At 49.1% G+C, this 22,951-nt stretch overlaps 2 protein-coding genes across 9 annotated transcripts in view; both read left to right on the forward strand.

The window, feature by feature from the left end:
* The window catches only part of MGAT3 (beta-1,4-mannosyl-glycoprotein 4-beta-N-acetylglucosaminyltransferase), a 36,909-nt gene extending 15,561 nt beyond the window's left edge, over positions 1-21,348 (forward strand). For 2 of the 8 annotated variants that reach the window (XM_073326798.1, XM_073326805.1), the window contains exon 2: positions 14,288-21,348. In XM_073326798.1, the coding sequence (XP_073182899.1) occupies positions 14,289-15,848 (1,560 nt within the window). In that variant the 5' untranslated portion in view covers position 14,288 and the 3' untranslated portion in view covers positions 15,849-21,348. The other 6 variants (XM_073326800.1, XM_073326801.1, XM_073326802.1 and 3 more) reach the window with 6 other exon arrangements.
* The window catches only part of MIURF (mitochondrial elongation factor 1 upstream open reading frame), a 48,981-nt gene that overhangs the window by 15,559 nt on the left and 10,471 nt on the right, over positions 1-22,951 (forward strand). The gene's annotated exons all lie outside the window — the stretch shown is intronic.

Below are 22,951 nucleotides of genomic sequence, written 5' to 3' on the forward strand. Positions count from 1 at the left end.
GAGATGAAAGTGAAAACAGGGCTACAGGTAGCAATGAACAAGTCTGATATCACCACTCGATCCATGACTATGGCAGTCACAATGCACTGGTCCTCCTGATTACAGGCATCTGGGATTCTAATAGAAGTCCAGGTAACAATGGAGGACCTACCCTTTGAGGACATAAAGCTCTTCAGCAGCTGAATGGACAAGGTGTTCTGTTCCCTCCAGGATTCAAGGGCAATGCTAGGCTCTTTAAAGATCTACACTCCGGTGCCGTACCACAAGCACGTCTGGTACCAGTCCCTGCAAAGACAAAGACAACCATCTTGTTCCCACAGTTGTCAACTGGAATAGCCATCCAGAAAGTAGCCCTGTTATACCAGGAGGTACATGTCACCCTCCTCCTCTATCCCTCCCCAGGCTTCCTCTCAGAGGCAGCAGATTTAATGGCGGTGTTGAGAGCCACGCTAAAACCATCTCAGAGCTTATCTTTGGGAATCACCTTGCCCCTCCCACTGGGCATGGTCAGAGATTACAATGACAAATGGGTGCTAGACACTGGTATGTTGAAAACTGTGTACAAATTTCAAGCTGTCACTTTAAATCGTAAAGATTTTCCTGGTCCTGCTCGCAGGCTATGAGGCTTTATAGGGAAACGTGCAATCAGAGTGGGTGTGCAGAGAGTCAGCCAAGAGTAAGGTGGGGTAAGTTGTGCCTCTCTACTTTAGGGAGCATCCTGCCTTGTGTGTCTCTGGTTTTGGGGTTCTTGTATGTTATTCCGAATTCTAAGTAATAAAATAGTGTTACGCTACAACTTTCCAGCAAAAGTATTTATGTTTTTATCTAACTTCCCGATGTGTATGCCGTGAACATACCAGACATCACCACCCATGGTTACGCTATCCTATTCCTTTCCTTACCCTCCCCGCTTCCCTGTCCCTCTTCAAGGATCCTTCTCACAAGAGCCATTATAGAACAAAATGGCCTTCTAGCTCCAAGTAGGAGCGATGGAAGAGATTCCTCAAGAGAGCAAATCAAGAGGTTTCTGCTCTTGATATGTCCTTATCCTGAAGGAGACAAGGAGCCTTTGTCCTAGCCTAGGCCAGAGGAGGCTGAACAAATACATAGAGGTGCTTTGAGTCAGGATGGGAACTCTTGCCTCCATTATTCCATTGCTTCAGGCTCAGGACTAGTTTGTGGCCTCTTGATTCTTACAGGATGAAGACTTCCAAATAGCCATCCACCTAGGCCACTGGAAGTACCGGAGATTTACAGTAGATCCAAATGATTACCAGTACCTTTTGGACTCTCTATGGCATTGAGAGTCTTTACGACATATCCATCCCTGTTTCTCACTGAGTCATCCAACAACCCCTTTGCTCTGCCTGCTATACCACTCTCAACTGTCCATTTCTCTGCTTCGCTCAGAATCAGTGTTTTGCCTTCTTCCATGCAGCATCTTCTGCCTGGAACGCCATCCCTGAACGGCCCTGTAAAGCCACTGCCCTTTTCTCTTCCACATCCCACCTTGAGACCCACTTCCTCCAGGATGCCCACAAGAAGTTCACTAGCTAACATTAGGGCCATTTGAAAATTGGTGATGTTTATTTAGCCCACGATCTTCAAAAATGGCCCCTGATTTTGAGTACCTCAGTTAGTGTGTGTCCAACTTGTGATCCCTTGTGCTGATTTTTCAGAGCACCTGTAGCTCACATGGACCTCAACTGGAGTTGTGGGTGCTCAGCATCTCTGAAAATCAGGCCCTAGGTAGCTGTAAAAGAATTGGGAACTGTCAAAACCCAGGTTTTGTTCTTGCTGAGTCAGCTGACTCCTTAGGTTAGTTCTGCCTGAGCTTTTTCAAGGAAGGAAGGGAAGTGGTTTCCAGCAGGATTAGTTGTTTTATTTTAAGGCTTCGTAATAAGAAGATCAAAATCTTGCAGGCTCTTCTCTCAATCTGTGCAGGCCAAGTAGTCCCTTCCCCAAGTCTGTTCCTCACATCAGTAACCAAAATTTCCTGGCTCTTTCCTCAGAGCCTCAGCAATCAAGGACTTCACACAGTCTCCCTCCTGTCTATTTGGTTTCTGGAGCAATCCTTCTCTGCAGTAGCTCTAGTCCTAGTAGTGGTCCATGAGCATGGCCCCTGGCACCTCAGCTTTCTGGAGGAGGTTGCAATACCCCCACCCCTTTCTACTGCCCTCTTTTATAAGGGTCAGCTAATTAAGTTCCAGTTCTCTCTCAGGTGCAGTGGGTGTGGCTAATCAGCCAGCTGCAAGCCTCTGACCCCAGAGGAATGGCATCCTTGATACCTTCACAGTATCTCAAGTTGGACATCCCAAAATGGAAGCACCCTAAATCAGCAGCCACTTCTGAACACAATGTCTTTGTTTTAAAGACACAAGGTATCTCTTCTCCCTGTGTATCTTGCCCCGCTTCTGCACCCTTTGTATGTGGCTTATCATGTCAGACTGTAAGGTCTTCAGAGAGGTGTTTGAACACTGCCTAGTATACTGTGTATAGTCCCAGAATACTGGCGTTAAAGTCAGCGGGAGTGTGTAGAAGTGCTGCTCCCCTTCCTCTGCTAACAGCAGAAGGACAGGTCCTGGGAAGTCAGTGAGCTCCCCCTCCTCCTGCCTCTTTACTGGCTGGGGAAATGAGCATAGGGGCTGGAACTAGGGGTGCTGTTGCACCCCCTGGCTCTTGAAGTGGTTTCCATCATATCCAGGGTTTACAGTTTGGTTCAGTGGCTCTCAGCACCCCCCACTGTACAAATTGTTCCAACACCCCTGGAAATGAGGACTCATCCGGCGAGAGAATCTGAAGTGAGAGCACCAGGAGCAGCTGGTGTCTGGGTTTATGACTTGGGACTCTGAGCCCGTGGAGCAGCACCAGCGCACAATGGTCGGGGTGTCAATCAAGATGGGAGTCACCTATCTGCTTCACTCCTGGTCCACAGGATGCTCCTTCTCCTTGCTGGTTCCTTGTTCCCTGCAGATGGGGTGGGGAGGAGGGAAAGTCTGCCACCTTCAGCCCTCCCTCCCCTGGAGGGGAGGAAAGGAGATGCCGCCTCACTTTCCTAGCCAGAATCCAGGGGAAAGAAAATGGGCCTGCCCATTCCCTCTGCAACCCCTCGAGAACCCCTCTGCAACCCCTCGAGGGTGGTTAGGAGCACATCAGTTGTTTCCCTATGCAGCACACCTACATGCACGCACACTTTGGGCAGCTTTGGGGCCTTTTTGGGGCTGTGGACTCCTTTCAGCTACGTTTATTCAGTTGTCCCCATTCTCTTCTGTGCCTTCTCTCATCACCCAGCAGGATACAGTGGAACTTCACTACGTCCTGCCAGCACTTGTCCCAAAATAAAAACAAAGTGGCAAGCTTCTCCTCCTTTGGTGATCTACTTTAACCAGTACGGAAGACACATAATAAGTAACTATAATAATAATTTTTCATTGGAAACTGGAGCCAGGTGTCTTTGAGTTTGCTTGCTTTTTTCTGTACGTGATGTCAGCCTCTTCTGTGGCATAATAACCATCCTCATGGGAACCGGATGTCATGAGCAGACACTGACTTGGGTTGGGGGAGCCCATTCTAGATGGTCATTCAGACTCTTTTTTTTCTAGGACTTCAGGTGTTGGTAGAGGGAGAGGCAGAAGGTGGGAATGGGAAAGACTGTGGGAAGATGGAATTAGAGTACTGGCTTCTTGCTCTTGGATGATCAGAGAGAACCAAGCAAGAAAACTAAGGTTTGTTTGGGGAGAGGTGAGGAGTTATACAGGAGCACAGTGGATCTGCTTACACCTATGTCTTATACGTTTCTCTCTGCCAATTAAGACCCAGACTTTATGTCTAATCCACACTTCCACTATCTGTAAGGGGAAAGCTACTGTGGATGGGGGATTTGTCTGAGAGGTTGGGAAGGTCTCATATTGGCAATAAGGGAGCATGAAAACTGAGAAATAGTTATGACCAACTTGCTTTGTGCCACTTTCAAACACAAAAGGGGGCCTTTCCTTATCTTAGTACATGACAAATAAAGAGAAGAACCTTATTTGATTCCAGTGGGGCTTTAAAATCCATTTTAAGGTTTTCCATAGCACCCATCAATGTATCACTGTGGTGTCTAAATGCTTCCCAGGTAAATTAAATCTGCATAGCAAGGTCCCCAGTGGATTTGTATTGAGTTTTCTGCTCTTCTACAGCCCTGGTTTAAAAGACAATCTGCTTGGAGAATTACATAATACTAATATCACTATTATTAGTTTTAACCTAGTTATAAGATTAAGTGTAGTTATCAAAGAGAAGGGACTTGTAATGAACGCTGAAGTTGGTCACACTCAGGGTTAGACTGATGACCTCTAGAAGATCATTCCACAGCCCCTCAACCTCCAGTTCTACCAAGACTGCTTTATCTCCAGTGTTTTGTACTGGGTGTTGGGAGCTGCATTGTCCCAGAGTAATACAACTATCTTGCTGGATCCTGGATGGGGAGGTGGTTGCTAAAGTAGCTGACTCCTGACCCACTCATGACTTTGAAGATCATGGCCAAGACTTTTTTAAAAAGACAATAGAAATCAACTGGGAGACGGTGGAGCGGCTAGAATACAGAGGTGATGTGCTCACAGAAGCTCATCCCATTGAGGAAGGCTGGCAGACATATTGTATACAAGATGGAGTCTCTGCATTGCATCTATCTTAGTCCCGATATACAGCAAGATACAGTAATCTAGTCTGGAGGAGATCAACACATGTCGCTGTGGTCAGATCCTCGTCCAGGAGGGAGGAGTGGAGTTTCCTAGTAAGATGCAGGTGGAAGAAGGCATTTTGTCACCACTGCGACTACTTGGTTGTCTAGGCTTGGTGATGAACAGAACCCCATGCTCTCACTAGTTTGACAAACGGAAGGCAGCTGCCTTCAGTGGACGGGGAGGACAGCATCTTCGAAGAGTTTCTCCCCTTCCAGACAGCATCACCTCAGGCTTGCCTATGACCAATGTAAGACAGTTATTTTTCACCCAGGTGCTGATTTCTTGTGACATCCTGGTGATGGTGTTCATTGTAACTAGGGAAAATCAGATAGTTGAATGCTGCACTGTCTGCTCCAGGTGTCTCATGTTGGTAGTGAGTCAGTGACACTTTGAGGTCAGAGGTGTCAAAGTTGCAGGGAGGATGAATGACATGAGGTTTGTTGCCTTGAAGGAGGCTTTGATAGTTTCCATTAGCAGTGGAAAACAGTTGCTCTTTGCTTATTGTCACCAGCCAGGAGAGTCATAGATGGACTTTCAATTCAGTCCCTGAATGAAGGGGAACCTGATCAGAATCTGTGTGCAGCCTTGTACTGTGATCCCCCCCAGAATGTCCCTGCTAGGGTCCTAGCCACACATAGTCATTAAAGATATCATGGCATTTTTCATAAGAGCAAGAGTGTTGAATATAGTGTCCTGAATAAGTTTGTACTGGGACAATTACATTCCGTTTCCTTACATTTTTTCCCCTGCAATTTCAATTTGATAGTGTATTCTTCACTTCCTGTTCTAAAATAGCGTGTAGTGCTGCCATGGCCTATCAAACTGTAGTTGTCCACCCTAGTGATGGCTTCCTTTCAGTTGCTCTGAAGAGATCCCTTTTATATTCCTTGCCTACTTAAAAAGATGTTTTCTGGGGCACAGTTTATTCAGGGTTTGAAAGTGCTTTGAGACCCTGTGTGTGCAAATGCCATTATTCTCTCTTTGTCCCCTGAATGGACTCTGGGTGCAGTGCCTGAGATGAGGAGAACCTGTTCTAGATTTGTGTCCACCTGGTATGGACTCAACATTTAGCCTGCCCAGGACGGGGAAGAAAATGCTGAATTGGATTTCTGTGCTCCATGGAATAGATTCTGGGCAAAGTCTCTGAACTTGTTCCAGTTTGTGAGCTGCTGTTTAAGTGTCTGGGGGACATGTGGGTGAGTGGATGTGCACTAGGGCTGTTGGTGCCAAGATTAGGGGTATCATACACCTGGCTGCATGCTCTGCCTCCTCTTCCCAGTGACCTTCAGAGCAAAATCTGGTGAATTGCCAGCCCATAAACTTTGTGCATTTTTCTTCCTTGTGATCCAGGATGTGATTCCAGGATGACATAAATCAACTGATCATTTGATATTTCCCAGGGCACAGTAAAATGTAGCAAGCAACTGGGGATGTTGCGGGTGCACCACACTTCCAGCTGTTCGTTACTGCAGAGGACGCTGGCTATAGGTCCAGGCTTATCCCTGGGACCTCAGGCATGGAAACATCCTTGAGGCCCCCTCTTAAAAGAAAACAAACCCCTTGTTCTGCTGCTGGGGATTGGAGGATGGGCTGGGAGATGCTGCTGTGATGTCTCAAGTAGTTACTCAGACCTCTCTCCCCACCTAACTTTCAGAACAAATGTAACCTTTCTACCTGGTTTAACCAGCTGTGTTCTTTGTTTGCTGGGTGCCGTTGCCAGTCCCTACCGAGTCAAGTTCACTCCCAAAAAATTGTCAGGGGAGAGGAGGCTCGGTGTTCCAGTGTCCCTGGTAACTGATCATTGCTTTGTGAGGAGCAGCTAGCTGGTGTTCTGTGCAGGAACCTGAGAACCTGTCCCTAGTAGATTATTAGATATTTCCCTTTCAAATTTCTACCATGCACAAGGTGTTTTGAATAGGAAGGGTGGGGAGAAATGTCCTCCTCACCTTATGACCTGTGGCCTTAGCTGCAATTCCGAGGTGTATCTCACACTTCAAAGCTGACCTGAGGAAAGGGAAAGGAAAAGAGCACAGACATTTTTTGTCTCAGCCCACCAAGGGCAAAGAGGCTGCTCCACTCCCAGTCAGAGGAATCCCTGGTATGTGAGGAAGGAGTTGATTTGGGGGAGGGGTTTTCATACTGGCATATCTGCACTTCTCAATTTGCCTCCTTTAGAGATGTTTCGGGAAATGAGTTTGACAGTTCTCAGCACCAGGATCCCAACAAAAGGCAAAGATGAGCAGGAAAAATTGTCTTACAGGAAATGTCAGGGCTGGAAGAGAAGAGGGTACTGCAGGTTAAGATTGGGCTAACAAAGCTGCTGACAGTGGCTGTGTGCCCTGGCAGAGCTATGGGGGGGTCTCAGGACTGGAATAGCAGTGAGTGTTACAGGTCAAAATCGGAGTACATTGGCTGAGACTTGCGGACATAGGAGAGCTGGAGAGGAAATTCAAGTATGCAATTTTAGGGAGCAAAATACACTTTAATTTCTGAAAGCCTGTATCCGGGAAGGTCAGCTAGTTTCCATGAGCTATTCAAACCTTGGTCTGTTTACTGAGCCTACCACCAGGCAGGCCAGCTGTGGTGGGAGTACTTACCCAGTAGGAACTGGAATGAAATTCATAACAAGCATCACACAGACCAACCAACAGCAGCTGGATAAGAACATAGGAATTGCCACAGGGATTATGCCAAAGGTCCATCTAATTCAGTATTCTGCCTTTGATACTGAGCAGGAGGAGGTGTAGTCTTGTGCTTCCACAGAGACCTTGTACTGCATTATTATGTAGTTTGATCTACCTGTAGGACAAGTTCCTTCCTAACTGTAGGTTCTACTGACCTGGGGCTAGACTGGAGCCAGTAACCTAGAAGCCAAAGGCTCACTTTTTTCCCAGACCTAGAGCCAGAGTTTAACTGGTGTCGTATAGATGAAAGGCTCTGAATAACCCTCCTCATTCCGTGCATAAGCCTATCACCCTGTCACTCCATAATTACAGGGCTTGAAAAATCTACTCATCCAGGACAAGTAGGTATGTTTCTTGGCTATGTCCCATCCACTGCTATAGTACCTATGTTTTCATTTTAAAAACATCTAGCCTAAAGGAAACCTTCCAAATGTAAGCAAAGCAGAATGGCTTCCTATAAGACCACTCCAGTGCTTCCACTGATGGGAGGAGAGAGAGAATGGGACGCTGGTACTGTTGGCCATAGGGTGGCCTGATGGGGGTGCCACTCTCTAGAGCAGGGGGCCCTGGTAGGGTTGTCAACTTTCTAATTGCACAAAACTAAACACCCTCGCCCTGCTTCTGTCCCGCCCCTTCCCCGAGGCCCTGCCCCTGCCCCACCCCTTCTCTGAAGCCCCGCCTCTCGGTCACTCCATCCCCTCCACCCCCCCAATCATTCACTGTCCCCCCACCCTCACTCACTTTCACCAGGCCGGGGCAAGGGCTCCAGCTGGGGGTGTGGGCTCTAGGGTGGGGCCGGGAATGAGGGGTTTGGGATGCAGGTGGGAGCTCCGGGCTGGAGCCGAGGGGTTCAGAGTGCAGGAGGGTGTGAGGGGTTCGGGCTCTGGGATAGAGTTTGGGTATGGGACAGGGCTCAGGGCTGGGGCAGGGGGTTGAGGTGTGGGAGGGGGGTTGGGATGCGGGTTCAGGGAGGGGGCTCAGGGCTGGGGCAGGAGGTTGGGGTGCAGGGGCCAGAATGAAGCAGCCAGAATGTCCCTGTGGCCCCCTAGATGCAGGGGTGACCAGCATGCTGCCCTTGCCTGCAGGTGCCATCCTTGTGGTTCCCGGCCAATGGGAGCTGTGGAGCCGATGCTTGGGGAGGGGCCGGTGCACGGAGCCTCCCTGGCCCCTGCGCCTAGGGGCTGCAGGGAGATGGGAGCTGCACAAAGCAAGGGCAGGCAGGGCGCCTGCCTTAGCCCTGCTGCGCCACCGACCGGACTTTTAACGACCCAGTCGGTGGTGCTGACTGGAGCCACCAGAGTCCCTTTTCAACTGGTTGTTCCTGGCAACCCTAGGCCCTGGAGATCACCACCACCCCAGCAGAGGGCTCTGTGTGGGGACAGGGCCTACTACTAGCAGCACCCCTTCAGCAGAGGTCAGAAGTGTGCCCCACCCATCCACACACCCATACAGTGCCTTTTGCTTGGTGTGCTGGTGTGAGCAGGGGCCCCCTACTGAGTTGGCATGCACAGGTATTCAGGCAGGCTGGGGCCGCCCTGCTCCTTAATCCGCTCCTCCATTTCTGGCAACCTGCCCCCACCTCAGCAGAGAGCTCTGTGCATGAGGCAAGTATACATGGATTTTTTGAGCAGAGGGCTGGGGATTCCCAGCACTGACCTATTGGTGCAGCATTGATTTATTTGTGTGTGGGGGTGGGGGGTTACCATTAATTGATGACACACAGTTCATCCAGCAGGAGAATAGGCTCTTTGGGCCCAGGCAGTGGGAGTTGCCTGGCCAATAGGAGATTGGACAGGCGGGTCTGTGGCTTGGGAAATCAGTGCATTTGAGCCTGAGGAGCAGGCTAAGTCCTTGGGCGAGGTCAGTGGTTTTCAACCTGTGGTCCATGGACCCCTGGGGGCCTGCAGACTATGCCTAAGATTTCCAAAGGGGTCCACACCACTCTTGGAAATTTTTTAGGGGTCAGGAAATGAAAAAAGGTTGAAAACCACTGGGCTAGTGGATGTTGGGTACATTTTTCAAGCCTTGCGTAATTAACCCCTCATGTGGGATACTGTCAGCCTGATTCTCTTCTTGCACCAATGTCAGCCAGGAGCTGTATAAATCATGTCAGGCCTAGAAAATCATGAGGTATTAAAAATAATAATTTGGGAGTGGGGGGATTTCTTCTGGTTTTGAGCTTCTAGGGTTCCGGTTTGCCAGTTTCCTCTCTTCCCTCCCCCCTCCCAAAAAAACAAAACAAAACAAAAACCTGAGGTCTAAAAACTTAACTTTTTTTTTTTTTTTAAAAATGAGATTCTTGTGGGTTCCAGGGCTCCATGAGCTGAAGCTCTAAGAAATACACCAAATATTGGAGAATCGCAATAAAATCACAAGCATCGACAATACAGCAGGAGGAATTTCACTGGTGCTAATGGGGTCAAACTCCATGAGCTAGGCTGATTTACACCAGCTGAGGATTTGGCCCAATGGAATTCTACTGGTGTCAAACCAGTGCAAGCAAGAGCAGAATCAGGACAATTGTGTCAGATTTTGGAACTCTTAAGAACGTAAGAACAGCCATACTGGGTCAGACCAAAGGTCCATCTAGCCCAATATCCTGTCTTCTGACAGTGGCCAATGCCAGGTGCCCCAGAGAAAATGAACAGCACAGGTAATCATCAAGTGATCCATTCCTTGTCACCCATTTCCAGCTTCTAGTAAACAGAAGCTAGGGACACTATCCCTGCCCATCCTGGCTAATAGCCATTGATGGACCTATCCTCCATGAATTTATCTACTTCTTTTTTTAACTCTGTTACAGTCTTGGCCTTCACAAAATCCTCTGGCAAGGAGTTCCACAGGTTGACTGTGCGTTGTGTGAAAAAATACTTCCTTTTGTTTGTTTTAAACCTGCTGCCTATTACTTTCATTTGGTGACCCTTAGCTCTTGTGTTATGAGAAGGAGTAAATAACACTTCCTTACTTACTTTCCCCACACCAGTCATGATTTTATAGACCTCTGTCATATACCCCCTTAGTCATCTCTTTTCCAAGCTGAAAAGTCCCAGTCTTATTAATCTCTCCTCATACAGAAGCCGTTCCATACCCCTAATAATTTTTGTTGCCCTTTTCTGAACCTTTCCCAATTCCAATATTTTTTTTTTTTTTTGAGATGGGGCGACCACATGTGCACGCAGTATTCAAGATTTGGGCATACCAGGGATTTCTATAAGGGCAATATGATATGATGATTTCTGTCTTAACACTTCTGTCTTCTGAAGTGTTCTTAATCCTGCACACCCTCCCCCCACTCAGGCTTCCTGTGTCTGTAATGATATTTGTGCATGGCCGTAAATCATTCCGCCTCAAAGATCTTTGAAGTTAATGATCAACTGAATGCTTCACAAACATAAACAAACTGGATCAGCGCCCTTCTTCTTTCCCTGACAACCCCTAGAACCTTAGTAAGCTGGCATCTTGATGCAGATACTCTTTGTCCTGTGAGGCAAAATAACTGCACTTCTTTTTGTCTTTGCATGGTTTTACTATGCAGTGATACAGTGTCTGCTCATATCTGCTTCACAGCCTGGTGAGGCCCTTAATAAATACACCAGGCTCTTTAACTTCCTTGCCCAGCACATGCGGGACAGATGGATGAAAATTCTGAACTGCTCTGTGAGTTTTGAGAATGGTAGCGAACATGGTGCCAGTCACAACTGTTTGAGGTGTGAATACTCAAGGAGTATCCCAGGATCATTCTTGGAGACTGAAGATGTACTGTTAGGAATGGGGGATTTGAAGTCTTTGGGGGGCTCCTGAAAACCCCATAGGGCTTGCTTGATATAGGCTCTGAGGGGTAGGGGCTGGGGGGAATCCACCTAAATATATGGAATAAGACAGCTGTCTGCTCTGAGGGACCATAAAGGGTCCAGATCCATTTAAATACTGACATATAAGATAACACAGTCAATGAAATAGCCACCTAAAACTTTTATTCCAACCTAGGTGCACGCCCTCCTCTCCTTCCTTCCTTCCGCCTCAGCTTCAGTCTATGTATTTTGTGTTCCTCGTTGCCGTAGTAGTGGAACTCTGGACTTTGCATTTGACCGTGACTGCAGTAAGATCAGTGCTCCTTCTTGCCTCTAGCAGAAGTGCCTTCCATAGTCTAGGGCAGTCTTCTGCACGATTGGGTGAGTCTCACTGGTTCATGTAGCTGTGGCAGGGGAAGAGGTGCTCTCTCACGTGGTGGTCTCAGGTAGGGCTTTCACTGCTTAGACACAGAGATTTAATTGCACTCAGTATTCCAAGGAGGAGCCAGTGTAAACCGTGGAGCAGCAAGATGATGTGCTTGTGGCGGTTTACAGTAATGCTCCAGCTTGTCTGCTCACCTTTGTGTGAGTTGAAGTTTTTGTAGATGGTTTGGTTTTGTTTTCCTTAGAGCCTGAGTTTCAGAGGTAGAGGCGATCCCTCCTCCACCCCCAGTCCCACCCTGGTGTTCATCTAGTGGGGTATGTGCTTTTGCATAGAATTTCATGCTGTAACGAGGGGTCCAGTCCCTTTATCATGATGGCAGGTGGTCTGCTCCTGGCCCATGTTCCCAGCCCCCCCCAAACCTGCTGACCCTTGGGGATAGGACATGTCTACGTTACCGGCTGGATCAACAGGCAGTAATCGATCCAGCGCAGTTCGATTTATCACGTCTAGTCTAGTCTAGGCACGATAAATCGACTGCTGAGCGCTCTCCCGTCGACTCTGGTACTCCACCAGGGCGAGAGGCACAGCTGGAGTGGATGGGGAAGCATCAGCTATCAACTTACCACAGTGAAGACACCACGGTAAGTAGATCTAAGTACATCAACTTCAGCTACATTATTCACGTAGCTGAAGTTGCATAACTTAGATCGATTTCCCCCACACACACTGTAGACCAGGCCCTCGCAAGAGTGAATGCCTTTTCCTGTGTGGAATGGTGGGGTAGGGATGGAGGAGAGGTGGGAGCTCATATCTTTTGTCTGGATTTTGCTCCTTACTACTTTCCCATCTGACAACAGCTCTCCTGTCCCACTCTTAGACGGGGAGACTAGCAGCTGGATAAATGGGATGGACAACATATTTTCTATTGCCTGGAGAGAGGGAGTGAGCACTTCAAGGTTCCTTTGTGGTCTGTCTTTTAGTCTCTTGGACCCATCACCTTGACACGATGGTTCTAGCTGTGATAGCTGTTTTTATTTTTACATTGCCTTGTGTCAAGCTTCCTTCCCCACTCTGAACTCTAGGGTACAGATATTGGGACCTGCATGAAAGACCCCCTAAGCTTATTTTTACCAACTTAGGTTAAAACTTCCCCAAGGTACAAACTGTTTTACCTTTTGTCCCTGGACCTTATGCTGCCACCACCAAAGTGTCTAACAAAAAAAAACAGGGGAAGTGCCCACTTGGAAACGTCTCCCCCCGAAAAATATCCCCCCAAGCACTACACCCCCTTTCCTGGGAAAGGCTTGATAAAAATCCTCACCAATTTGCATAGGTGAACGCAGACCCAGACCCTTGGATCTTAAGAACAATGAAAAAGCAATCAGGTTCTTAAAAGAGAATTTTAATTAAAGAAAAGTAAAAGAAAAACCTCTGTAAAATCAGGAAGGGACAGAGTAGTCAGATTCAAAACATAGAGAATCCCTCTAGGCAAAACCTTAAGTTACAAAAAGACACAAAAACAGGAATATACATTCCATTCAGCACAACTTATTTTATCAGCCATTTAAACAAAACAGAATCTAACGCATATCTAACCAGATTGCTTACTAACTCTTTACAGGAGTTCTGACCTGCATTCCTGCTCTGGTCCCAGCAAAAGCATCACACACTCAGAGAGGACCCTTTGTTTTTCCGCCCCCCTCCAGCTTTGAAAGTATCTTGTTTCCTCATTGGTCATTTTGGTCAGGTGCCAGCGAGGTTATCTTAGCTTCTTAACCCTTTACAGGTGAAAGGGTTTTTCCTCTGGCCAGGAGGGATTTAAAGGTGGTTAGCCTTCCCTTTATATTTATGACACCTTGGTCCAGAGGCAACATGTTCAGCCCCTAACACGTAGGGGATGGAAGGCAAAGCAGTTGAGTAACAGTCCAGTAGCCCAATGGACTTTAGATGGACGGGAGAGAAAAGGTGAGGCCAGAATAATTTTTGAGACTCTCCCTGCTCAGCATTAAGTAGCTTTTCCTGGGAGTGAGAGGATTTCTTTAGGACATATGTTGTGGATGATCCTCCAAATGGTTTTGGGGATTCAGGTATCTCCCATACCCCAGAAATTGAGATTATTAGCTAAATGTTTTTATGGCCCCTTCTCCCATACACTCCACTCCAATCACGTCTTCTTTTCAGCCTCTACCTTCTATTCTCCTTGCCCCTCATCCCAACCACTCTCTAGCTCCCCCTTCCAGCAGTCCCCTAACCTTTTGGTGATATACCATATGAGTGAGCTCTCTGTATTTTGTCCCCACCTTGCCATCTGCTCTAATTAAATCTGCTGAGCTTGGAGACTTCATTGGATCAGAGGTGCCCAGAATTCTACTATGCTTCCCATCCCCTTACCTGGACACTAATGGCATGTTCTAGAATATATCAGGTCTAAAGACAGTGCCCAGGCCTGGAGAGGTCAGATTTTCTGAACTCCAAGAGGGAACTCAGCAAAGGTGGCAGGCCTGGTGAGAATGGGAGGGAGGGAATTGGTTTGGATTAGATTTGAGGGAAAGATTCCAACTGGAGCCTATTCTATCTGAGTTTGGACCTCGCTCTGGTTATATCCTAGGCTTCACACAATATTCTTTTCCTCAGTGGTCCAGGAACCTTTTGCAGCCAACTAATAACTGAATGTTACTTTTCCCTTTGGCTTTTCTTCAGGATGAAGATGAGACGCCACAAGCTCTTTCTGACTCTGTGCATGGCTGGTCTCTGCCTCATCTCCTTCCTGCACTTCCTCAAGGCCCTCTCTTACGTCACTTTTCCCCGGGAGCTGGCTTCGCTCAGCCCCAACCTTGTCTACAGCTTCTTCTGGAACAATGCGCCTGTCACTCCGCAGGTTAGCCCTGAGCCAGGAGGGCCGGAGTTTCTCCGTACGCCGCTGTACTCCCATTCACCCCTGCTTCAGCCCCTACCACCCAGCAGGGCCAGCGAGGAGCTGCACAAAGCTGAGTTTGTACTGCAGGAAGACACGTCAGAATATTTTGTCCATACCAAAGCTGGCGGCGTCTGCTTCAAGCCAGGCACCAGGATGTTGGAGAAGCCACCAGCGGGCCGAACGGACGAAAGAGAAGATGGCGCTGCTTCGGGGCACCCAGCTCGCAAGCCGCTGAGCACCAGCGGCACAAAGCGGCGCAAGTGGGTGGAGTGCGTGTGCCTGGCTGGCTGGCATGGCCCTAGCTGTGGGGTGCCCACTGTGGTCCAGTACTCAAACCTGCCCACCAAGGATCGGCTGGCACCACGTGAGGTACCCCGGCGGGTCATCAATGCCATCAACATCAACCATGAGTTCGACCTCCTGGACGCCCGTTTCCATGAGCTGGGTGATGTAGTGGATGCCTTCATAGTCTGCGAGTCGAACTTCACGGCTTATGGCGAGCCGCGCCCGCTAAAGTTCCGTGAGATGCTCCTCAATGGCTCCTTCGACTACATCCGCCACAAGGTGCTCTACGTCTTCCTTGACCATTTCCCTCCCGGCGGGCGCCAGGACGGCTGGATTGCCGATGACTACCTGCGCACCTTCCTGACACGGGACGGCACCTCCCGCCTACGCAACCTGCGCCTGGATGATGTCTTCATCATCGATGACGCGGATGAGATCCCGGCCCGCGACGGCGTGCTGTTCCTCAAGCTCTACGATGGCTGGACAGAGCCTTTCGCCTTCCACATGCGCAAGTCCCTCTATGGCTTCTTCTGGAAGCAGCCCGGCACTCTGGAGGTGGTTTCTGGCTGCACAGTGGGGATGTTGCATGCTGTCTATGCCACGGACGGGATCCGCCTCCGCCGCAGAGAGTACTACACCATGCCCGGCTTCCGGCAGTACGAGAACAGCACAGGCCACATCCTGGTGCAGTGGTCACTGGGCAGCCCCCTCCATTTTGCTGGCTGGCACTGCTCCTGGTGCTTCACCCCAGAGGGTATCTACTTCAAACTGGTGTCAGCCCAGAACGGGGACTTCCCCCGCTGGGGCGACTATGAGGACAAGCGGGACCTCAACTACATCCGGGAACTGATCCGGACTGGTGGCTGGTTCGACGGCAACACCCAGGAGTACCCCCCTGCTGACCCCAAGGAACAAATGTATGCCCCAAAGTACCTGCTACAGAACTACCAGCGATTCCACTACCTGCTGGAGAATCCCTACCGGAGGGCGGAAGGGGCTGGGTGGCGGGAGCGGGACTTGCATGGGAAATGGGAACGTCAGCGCAAAGGGGAAAAGTGAGGTGTGTCTTTTATTTTCCTTTTTCATTTTGTTTCCAGCCAAGGTGCGTAGTTTCTCTGCATTCTCTGCCCTTCCGGGAGTGAGACTTGGGGTGGGATTCCCAGTCATGCTAATGAGAGCCAGAGGGAAGAAGAGGAAATGGGAACTGGCCCTGTAGAAGGCAAAAAGGCTGTGGCGCACCCCTTCAACCTCGCCTGCAGGGTGGGGAGATCTTATCCAGGGGGCAGATTTTCCTATATAAGGGAGGGTGGAGGGAGCAGCTGCTCCCACCGTGGAACAGGTTGCATGCACATGTGCATCTGGACTTGTCAATGAGCATGTGAGTGGGCGGGCGAATGTATGGTCATGTGCATGTGAGTGGATGTGTGTGTCACGTGTGTTCATATGAGTTTGTGTGTACATGTGCAAAAGCATCTCTATAGGCATTTATTTTTTTACCTCGGTAGTCTTTAAAATACAGCCTCTCCCTACCAACCTCGTGTCAATGCGTCTCTGATGGGCTCCCCTCTTTGTCTGACGTGCTGCCAGTCCTGGAGCTTGCAGATAAGAGAAGAGGGGTGGAACACAAGTGCTTGTACTCCTTCCCTACCCCCACCTCACTGTCGCTCTGCACCCCACACCTTAGCTCTGCCCACAAAGCCTCAGGCTGTGTCCCGGCAACCTGCTTTCATCAGGGGAGCAAGCTGCAGGGGTCTTCACTAGTTTGATTGTGTGTTGTGTTCACAAGTGTGTGGATTAGTGTGTGCACGAGTGTTAATGTGCATGGATTTGGCAGGTGTGTGGCAGAGTGCGTGTGTGTGAGAGAGAGAGAGGTAGGAGCGTGGCAGGATTCAGAAGCTCTGCTATCTACTTCGGGGTTAAGGATATTCAGGGAACCCTCTACAAGCCTGCTGGGTATAGGGGGAGGCCAGGAAGCTGTAGGCTCAGCGTGCCAGTGCTCCATAAATGGGCCTGTTCAGAACCAGCTCTGGATAGGGGGGTAAGAATAGGGACAACCTTAGGGAGGAGCTGCTGGCAGTATCTGTGGCAGGGAGCCTCCCTCCCCAGTATAAGAATACTCCACAAATGCCGGTTAATCCTCTTCTCCCTGGAGTAAAAGGGAGGGGAAGGGGAAATCGCAACCCCCTAGAGCCTAGCCTGGGTGTTGGGGCCAGTGGGATACAGGCTGCATCCAGGCACAGCACCCACCCCAGGGACAGGGAGAATCAGCTGGGGGATTACTTCTGGAACGCTGCCGCCTTGTGGCTGGGAGGATGCGTGAGCCAGACTCCTTGTCTGGACTGTGTGGAGAGTCATGCAGTGAGGAGGGGAAGTGACAGTACTGGATTTAGGAGCCGAACCAATCGCAGCCAGCGAGCTAAGCTCTCCGTCCCTGTTGTCCCTGCACTGGGTTTTTAATGACAGGGCTTGCTTCTTTCCTCGGCTGTCTTGGTTCTTTGGGGCGACAGCCACCTTCCCCCTCTCCTAGTTTGAGCAAATAGCTCTGTAGTGTGTGTGGAGCCCGATCTGTAGCATGTAGCAGGGTGAAGTACAGTGGGAACCTATGTTATTCTTCCAGCTGAGAGAGTACGCTAAAGAGAGAAATGATGGAAGCATGATTCCACACCCCCTTGTTTGGAATAAGCATGGGGGAGAAAAGGGAATGTTCCCTATAAGGAATGATCCCCCGCCAGCCAGGCCAGCCGTGCTGAAGAGAGGGGGCTTTCTTTGCCAATGGGAGTGTAAATCACCCTGACCATCAGGGCTCACCACCCTTGGTTTTTTGCCTGGATTCCCATTTCTGCTACTCTCTTTTCCCTGTATGCTCCCTCCTCCATCTGTCTGGGGGAAAGTGACAGGTCCTAGGGCTCAGTTCTCAGGTCGTGGCTTCCTCCTGATCCTATAAGTATTTCTAAGGTTCTTATCACCTTGGAATCTATTCCTGTAGCACTTTGAACTAACTGAATTCCTTTTTTCAAGCAGCTGTGGGTCCAAAGTAGATAGAATGACATAATGCACCAAGATTGGAACCCCTTGGTTCTTGACAGATCTGAGCTATGTTTAATCCTATCTCACTCCTAGTCCCCATGACACCTGCTCAAAAGAGGCTAAGCATCAGTTTGCTTTATACCCAACTGCTACCATCACCCACTACAGTCTGCTCCATGAGATCATTCAAGGCTGGCACATGGAATAGGAGAAGGTGAACTTTCCACCCTCACCCCTGGGAGAAAGCTGTGGCTGAGCGTCAGAGGCATGACCCATCAGCTAGGGTGTGAAGGAGGCGTGGTTCAGGCCGAGGGGTGGTACCTCACAGGGCAAGGTCTACAGGCCCATCGGCCACAGAGAGTTCATGACTATGGTGAAGGAACTCTCGTGACTTACAAGAACTGGAAGGTGATTGCAAAAGGAGGGGCATACGTTAGAGGAGAAGGTCTTTGCAGCAGTGGGCATAGCACAGCTGGGCAGTACTACAGGCCCAGGTGGAGGCAGAGGGAGAGCACCGTGCATCAGTACAAGGGCCTGGTGCAGGATACTGCGGAGAGGTACAAAGGTGCCCACACATTGCTCATTTTCTTTCATTCTTGAAGAAATAGTGAGAGCCCAGAACCTGCCCTCAGACCCTCTGCTTTGACTCCGCCTTTCCACAGGAACAACAAAACAACCCAAAGTCCAGTCCCTGCTGACTGGAGGGGAGAGAGACACACGCTATATATATATATCTTTGTCTGCAAACTCCATAATGCTGGGAGGTGCTCAGCTACCTTGATGGCAGGCACCATATAGCTAGAACTTGAGTCCCTTCCTTGCAGCACAGTCCTAGCCACTAGCCTGGGGTGGACTGAGGACATCCGGTTAATGCCAGCAATCTTTCTGGATAGGAAGCGATGTGGGACCAAGCCGACCACAATACATCCACAGTACTGTACCACCTCCCCTGGCAGAGCACCTTTTCCCCATTTGCCCCTCCCCTCTTCCACTCTCTGGGCTCTCTGGGGTTTGCATTGCACTGCAGGGCGTGCTTGCCTTGTCTGGGGTTTTGCAGTTTCCTGTTGTGAATTTCTAATGCACCTATTGCTGCAGTAGCTAGGCCTGATCTAGTACAGAGATATAGTCTGCTCGTTCCCCTTCCCTCCCTTACTTCCTCACTGGCCCTCTTCCCTCTCTTGCTTTCATTTCCCTCTTCTCTAACAGCCCCTCCCCTGCCCGCCAGGCATGAGGAACAGATCCCACTATAACTGGGTACGAATTGAGCTCCTTTGGGGACTCCGAGAGGGCAAGCTGTTCCAGAGTCCCCCTCCTCACTAGTTAGTTAGAAATGAAACTTGAAACAGGCTTCTGTGTTGAGGGACTTTCAGGAGAAACGTGTTCAGTTTTACTCTTCATATGAATTATTTTTGTAATTGTTCAGTTTAAAGCCAAACCAGTTTATATTTATGGTATTTACCTTGCGTGGCTAATCCTCTCCCGATTGGGTTTAGAGAAATTGACCTCTTGTGGATTTATCATCTTCCACTTTCATCGTCCCTTGCAGGCTGCTGGGTGGGATTTTGGGGAACTAGCTCTTGCTGGTTGATTTCTCAGGCCAGCAGTCCACCCCAGCCAGGCCCTGAAGGAATGGGAAGCAGAGGTTATATATGTAATTTGATCAGATGGCTGGATGGGTGCCTGTAGGAGGAAGACAGAGATTAAGCTTGAACAAGGAACAACACAAAAGTGCAGGGTCTCAAATTGTGGCAAGGGAGAAATGGGTGTGATGATAAGGATTGCTCCAGAGCCCTCATTCCCACAAACCATTGGTATGAGCAATACCAATTTGATCGTGTCTTGATCTGGCACTGAAGATGTTGCAATGGAGTCTATGCAATGGAATATATCTGGGGCATGGTTAATGACAAGAGGGAACGGCTAGGAAGAGATCACAGCTGGGTTATGTGCTATTTGTTGCAGCAATCATAACTGAGAATGAGTAGTACAGCTCACTTCCTCCTTTGCCAACAAACTCTTCTTTGACAGCTGCTGCTTCGCTTATGGTTAAGTGTCTTTTCACCTTTAACCCCTCACTACCCTTCTTAATTTGAACCACGGATAAGGCAGCCTCTGCAATTTCTGGGGCTTACACTCTGCTGTGTGTCTGTTTCAGTCTGTTGTGTTAATGTCCCCTGCTCCTTTGTAGTTTTCAAGGCTCTCTCCTCCCATCTACCCACATTAAATCCTGAGAGGCGGGCTATTTCCAGGTTATTTATAAGCGAGGATGAGGACATGGTGTTGGAGCAGGTGGGTCCCCCTTACGGGACAGACTAGCTTGAAGGTGCTTCTCCCTATCCCATCAGTGGAGCTTGTGGAAAACCTTGGTGATGCTCAGAGCCAGATTGAGTATGATATCCCTAGGGGAACAAGAGACAAAGGATGGGATTGTTTTTATGGCTCTGTGTTTATTATGAAAAGGAAAACATCACAGTTCTCTACTTAGTGCTCTTTCCTCCAATATTTGCAGTATGTCCCTGGGGCTGAGGTATTCCCTAGAACTCCTGTTTGCCTCCAACTGGGGGACACACCGCAACATATCATTTATACGCTGAGCGTGGGCAAATGAAGAAGCTCTGATTCATCCCATTAATGTGGCAAGGCTGGGGGAGCTCAGAGCAGCATTTTCCCCAGTTATCCTCAAGCAAGGTATCCTCCTGAGACCATAGCTTCTTCTCACACCCTGGAACCATCCCACCTTATGTCCCTTTGTCACCCCCTTTCTTCATTAACTTTCATGGCTGCTGCAGATCTGCACTGTGAGGAGCCTGGAGCTGGGCATTCCTGGTCCTGTTAGTAAACACTGGTTAGGAAGGCAGTGGGCAAGGGAAAGGTCATCCTGGATTTACAGACCTAAAACTGGGGAGGAGGGGGCAGAAGGGGAAGGGACCCCAAATCCCTTAGTCTTTGTGTTCAGAGCTCAAAAAAAAACCCAAACCCCAACCTTCAGTCTCTCTGAGAAGTTGGAGGAGCTCACCCTTAATGTGAAAATAGAGGAGTATAAATGTGGGCTGGAAAAAAATGGGAGGGGTTTTACCCCCAAATGCCAAGAAAAGGGAGGAGAGTACACATACACTGGGAATATCAGAGCTGCAACCAATGATATAGAAAGGAGGAATTAAAGGCCAAAAGCCAAACTGAGAATTCAAACCACTGTCCATTCTCATTCCTGCAGGAATGATCAAGCAGTATCCTCCATGGAGCAATGCACTGGCATTCCCATGGGACTGATGGTACCCAGGAAACTGACTTGTGATGTTGCCTGGAGTGCCCTCTTTTGGCAAAAGAATGCGTGGACTTGCCAAAAAACCCAACAACCCTGTAATTTATAAACACCAGTAACAATTAATTTTTGTAAGGATGAATCAAATGTACATTCTGAAATCATTTTCTCTGTAAATGGTTGGATTTCATTTCACCCTTAAAGGGATACTTTAAAAGGAGATGATAAAAATAATAATAAAAAATTTACAGAGTATGAAGGGGAACCAGATGGTGTTTGTAGCTGCCTTTATTTCATCCCACATGGTCAGGAACCCATGGAAAAGAGGCAAAGAGGATGCTGCCTCCGGCTGTGGCATACATCTGCCATTCCTGAGTAACCGTGGACCGCTTGGGAGCTTTAACACCCGAACCTTTGAATGCAGACGCAATATTCTACCCAGTGACTTAAAGGAGCAACCACTCTAGCTCAGCCAACAGAGGGAGTTCATGCACCCCACTGAGCAAGTCGGATATATTTCACCCAACGGAGTCCAGTGCAGTGTAGGCATAATCCCATGGATGATTTCTGGCAACTGTGAGCCAGGATTTCTGTCACGTCTGTAATAATATTGTTGGCTAGCAGTGTCCTTTTAAACACTGAACGTTATGTAGTGATAGCCCAAGGCCCCATAAACGTCTATAGGGCTAGAAGCCCCTCCTCCCTTAATCAGGCCTTGCAACCCTTTGAGGGAATGGCTGTAAAAGGGTAGGTCTGATATATTTCCTTCACCCAGGGCAATGGGTCCCCAACCCCTGTTCACCTCGGGACAGCCCGTACCTGAAAGAGGGGCTTCGCTAGCTCATCCAGTTGCAGGAACTGCTACACAAAGTGTGACACACTCAGGGCTGATGTATTCCAACCAATAAGGAGCAATCGTAGCACACACATGACAGCCGCTCCATCCCTGTAGCATAGACACACCGCCCCCAGTACACAGGTCAGTGGTCGGAGGGACCTATAACTCCTGGGGGGATTCTGCACCAAAAAAATAAAAACTTTTTTTGTGCACATTTTAAAATTCTGCAAGTTTTATTTGTCAGAATAGCACTACATAATCACACCAGTTTCAACTGCTTTGGTAATTTATTTCAAAATACCTGTCAGCAAGTATGGCTGTAACAATACAGACACGCACAAAATTTCCCCCAGGAGTAGAGAGTTAAAGAAACCCTTACGACCACCCAGTTCCTGTTTCTCTGCCCCCTTTTCCTCCCCAGAGCCCAGCCATGGGGCCCTCATGGCCCAGATACCCACCCCCCTCTTCCCCCAGAGCCCAGCTGCAGAGCCCCCCTGGCCCAGATACCTGCATGCCCTCCCTCCAGAAGCCCAGGGATCCAGAGGGAGAAACAGCCTGATGCTCACTCCCAGGCTTGCATGGAGTTTCCTATGTGCCCCCCTCTCCTTCCCTCAGGCATGCTGGGAACTGCAGGTGTCAGGAACCCTCTATGTCCCTCTCCCTCCCCCCCCTCCCCGCCCCGGCAGTGTCATCTATATGCAAGCTGGGCTCTGCTGTGTCCAACATCCCCTAATGGTGGCTAGCAGCTCCGCAGCCCATTTCTGTGGGGGAAAGGAAATTCTGCACACACGTTAATTTCTGCAAAATCCTGCTTTGAGCAGTGGTGCAGAATTCCCCCAGGAGTAACCTATTAAGCATCGAGCAGATCCATCCTATGGCTTTCTTGCTTTTTCTGTGAGCAACAGGCTTTCATCCAGGGCAGGAGCCAGCCTGGAGATGACAGAGAGGTTTCAGGCCTCTTGCGAATTTCAGCTGTGCTGGGGGAGTACCCCTCTCATTGTCTGCCCGCTCCACCTTCCCACCTCCTGGGGTACA

Source organism: Lepidochelys kempii, chromosome 1, assembly GCF_965140265.1.
Source record: "Lepidochelys kempii isolate rLepKem1 chromosome 1, rLepKem1.hap2, whole genome shotgun sequence".
Classification (NCBI taxonomy): domain Eukaryota; kingdom Metazoa; phylum Chordata; order Testudines; family Cheloniidae; genus Lepidochelys; species Lepidochelys kempii.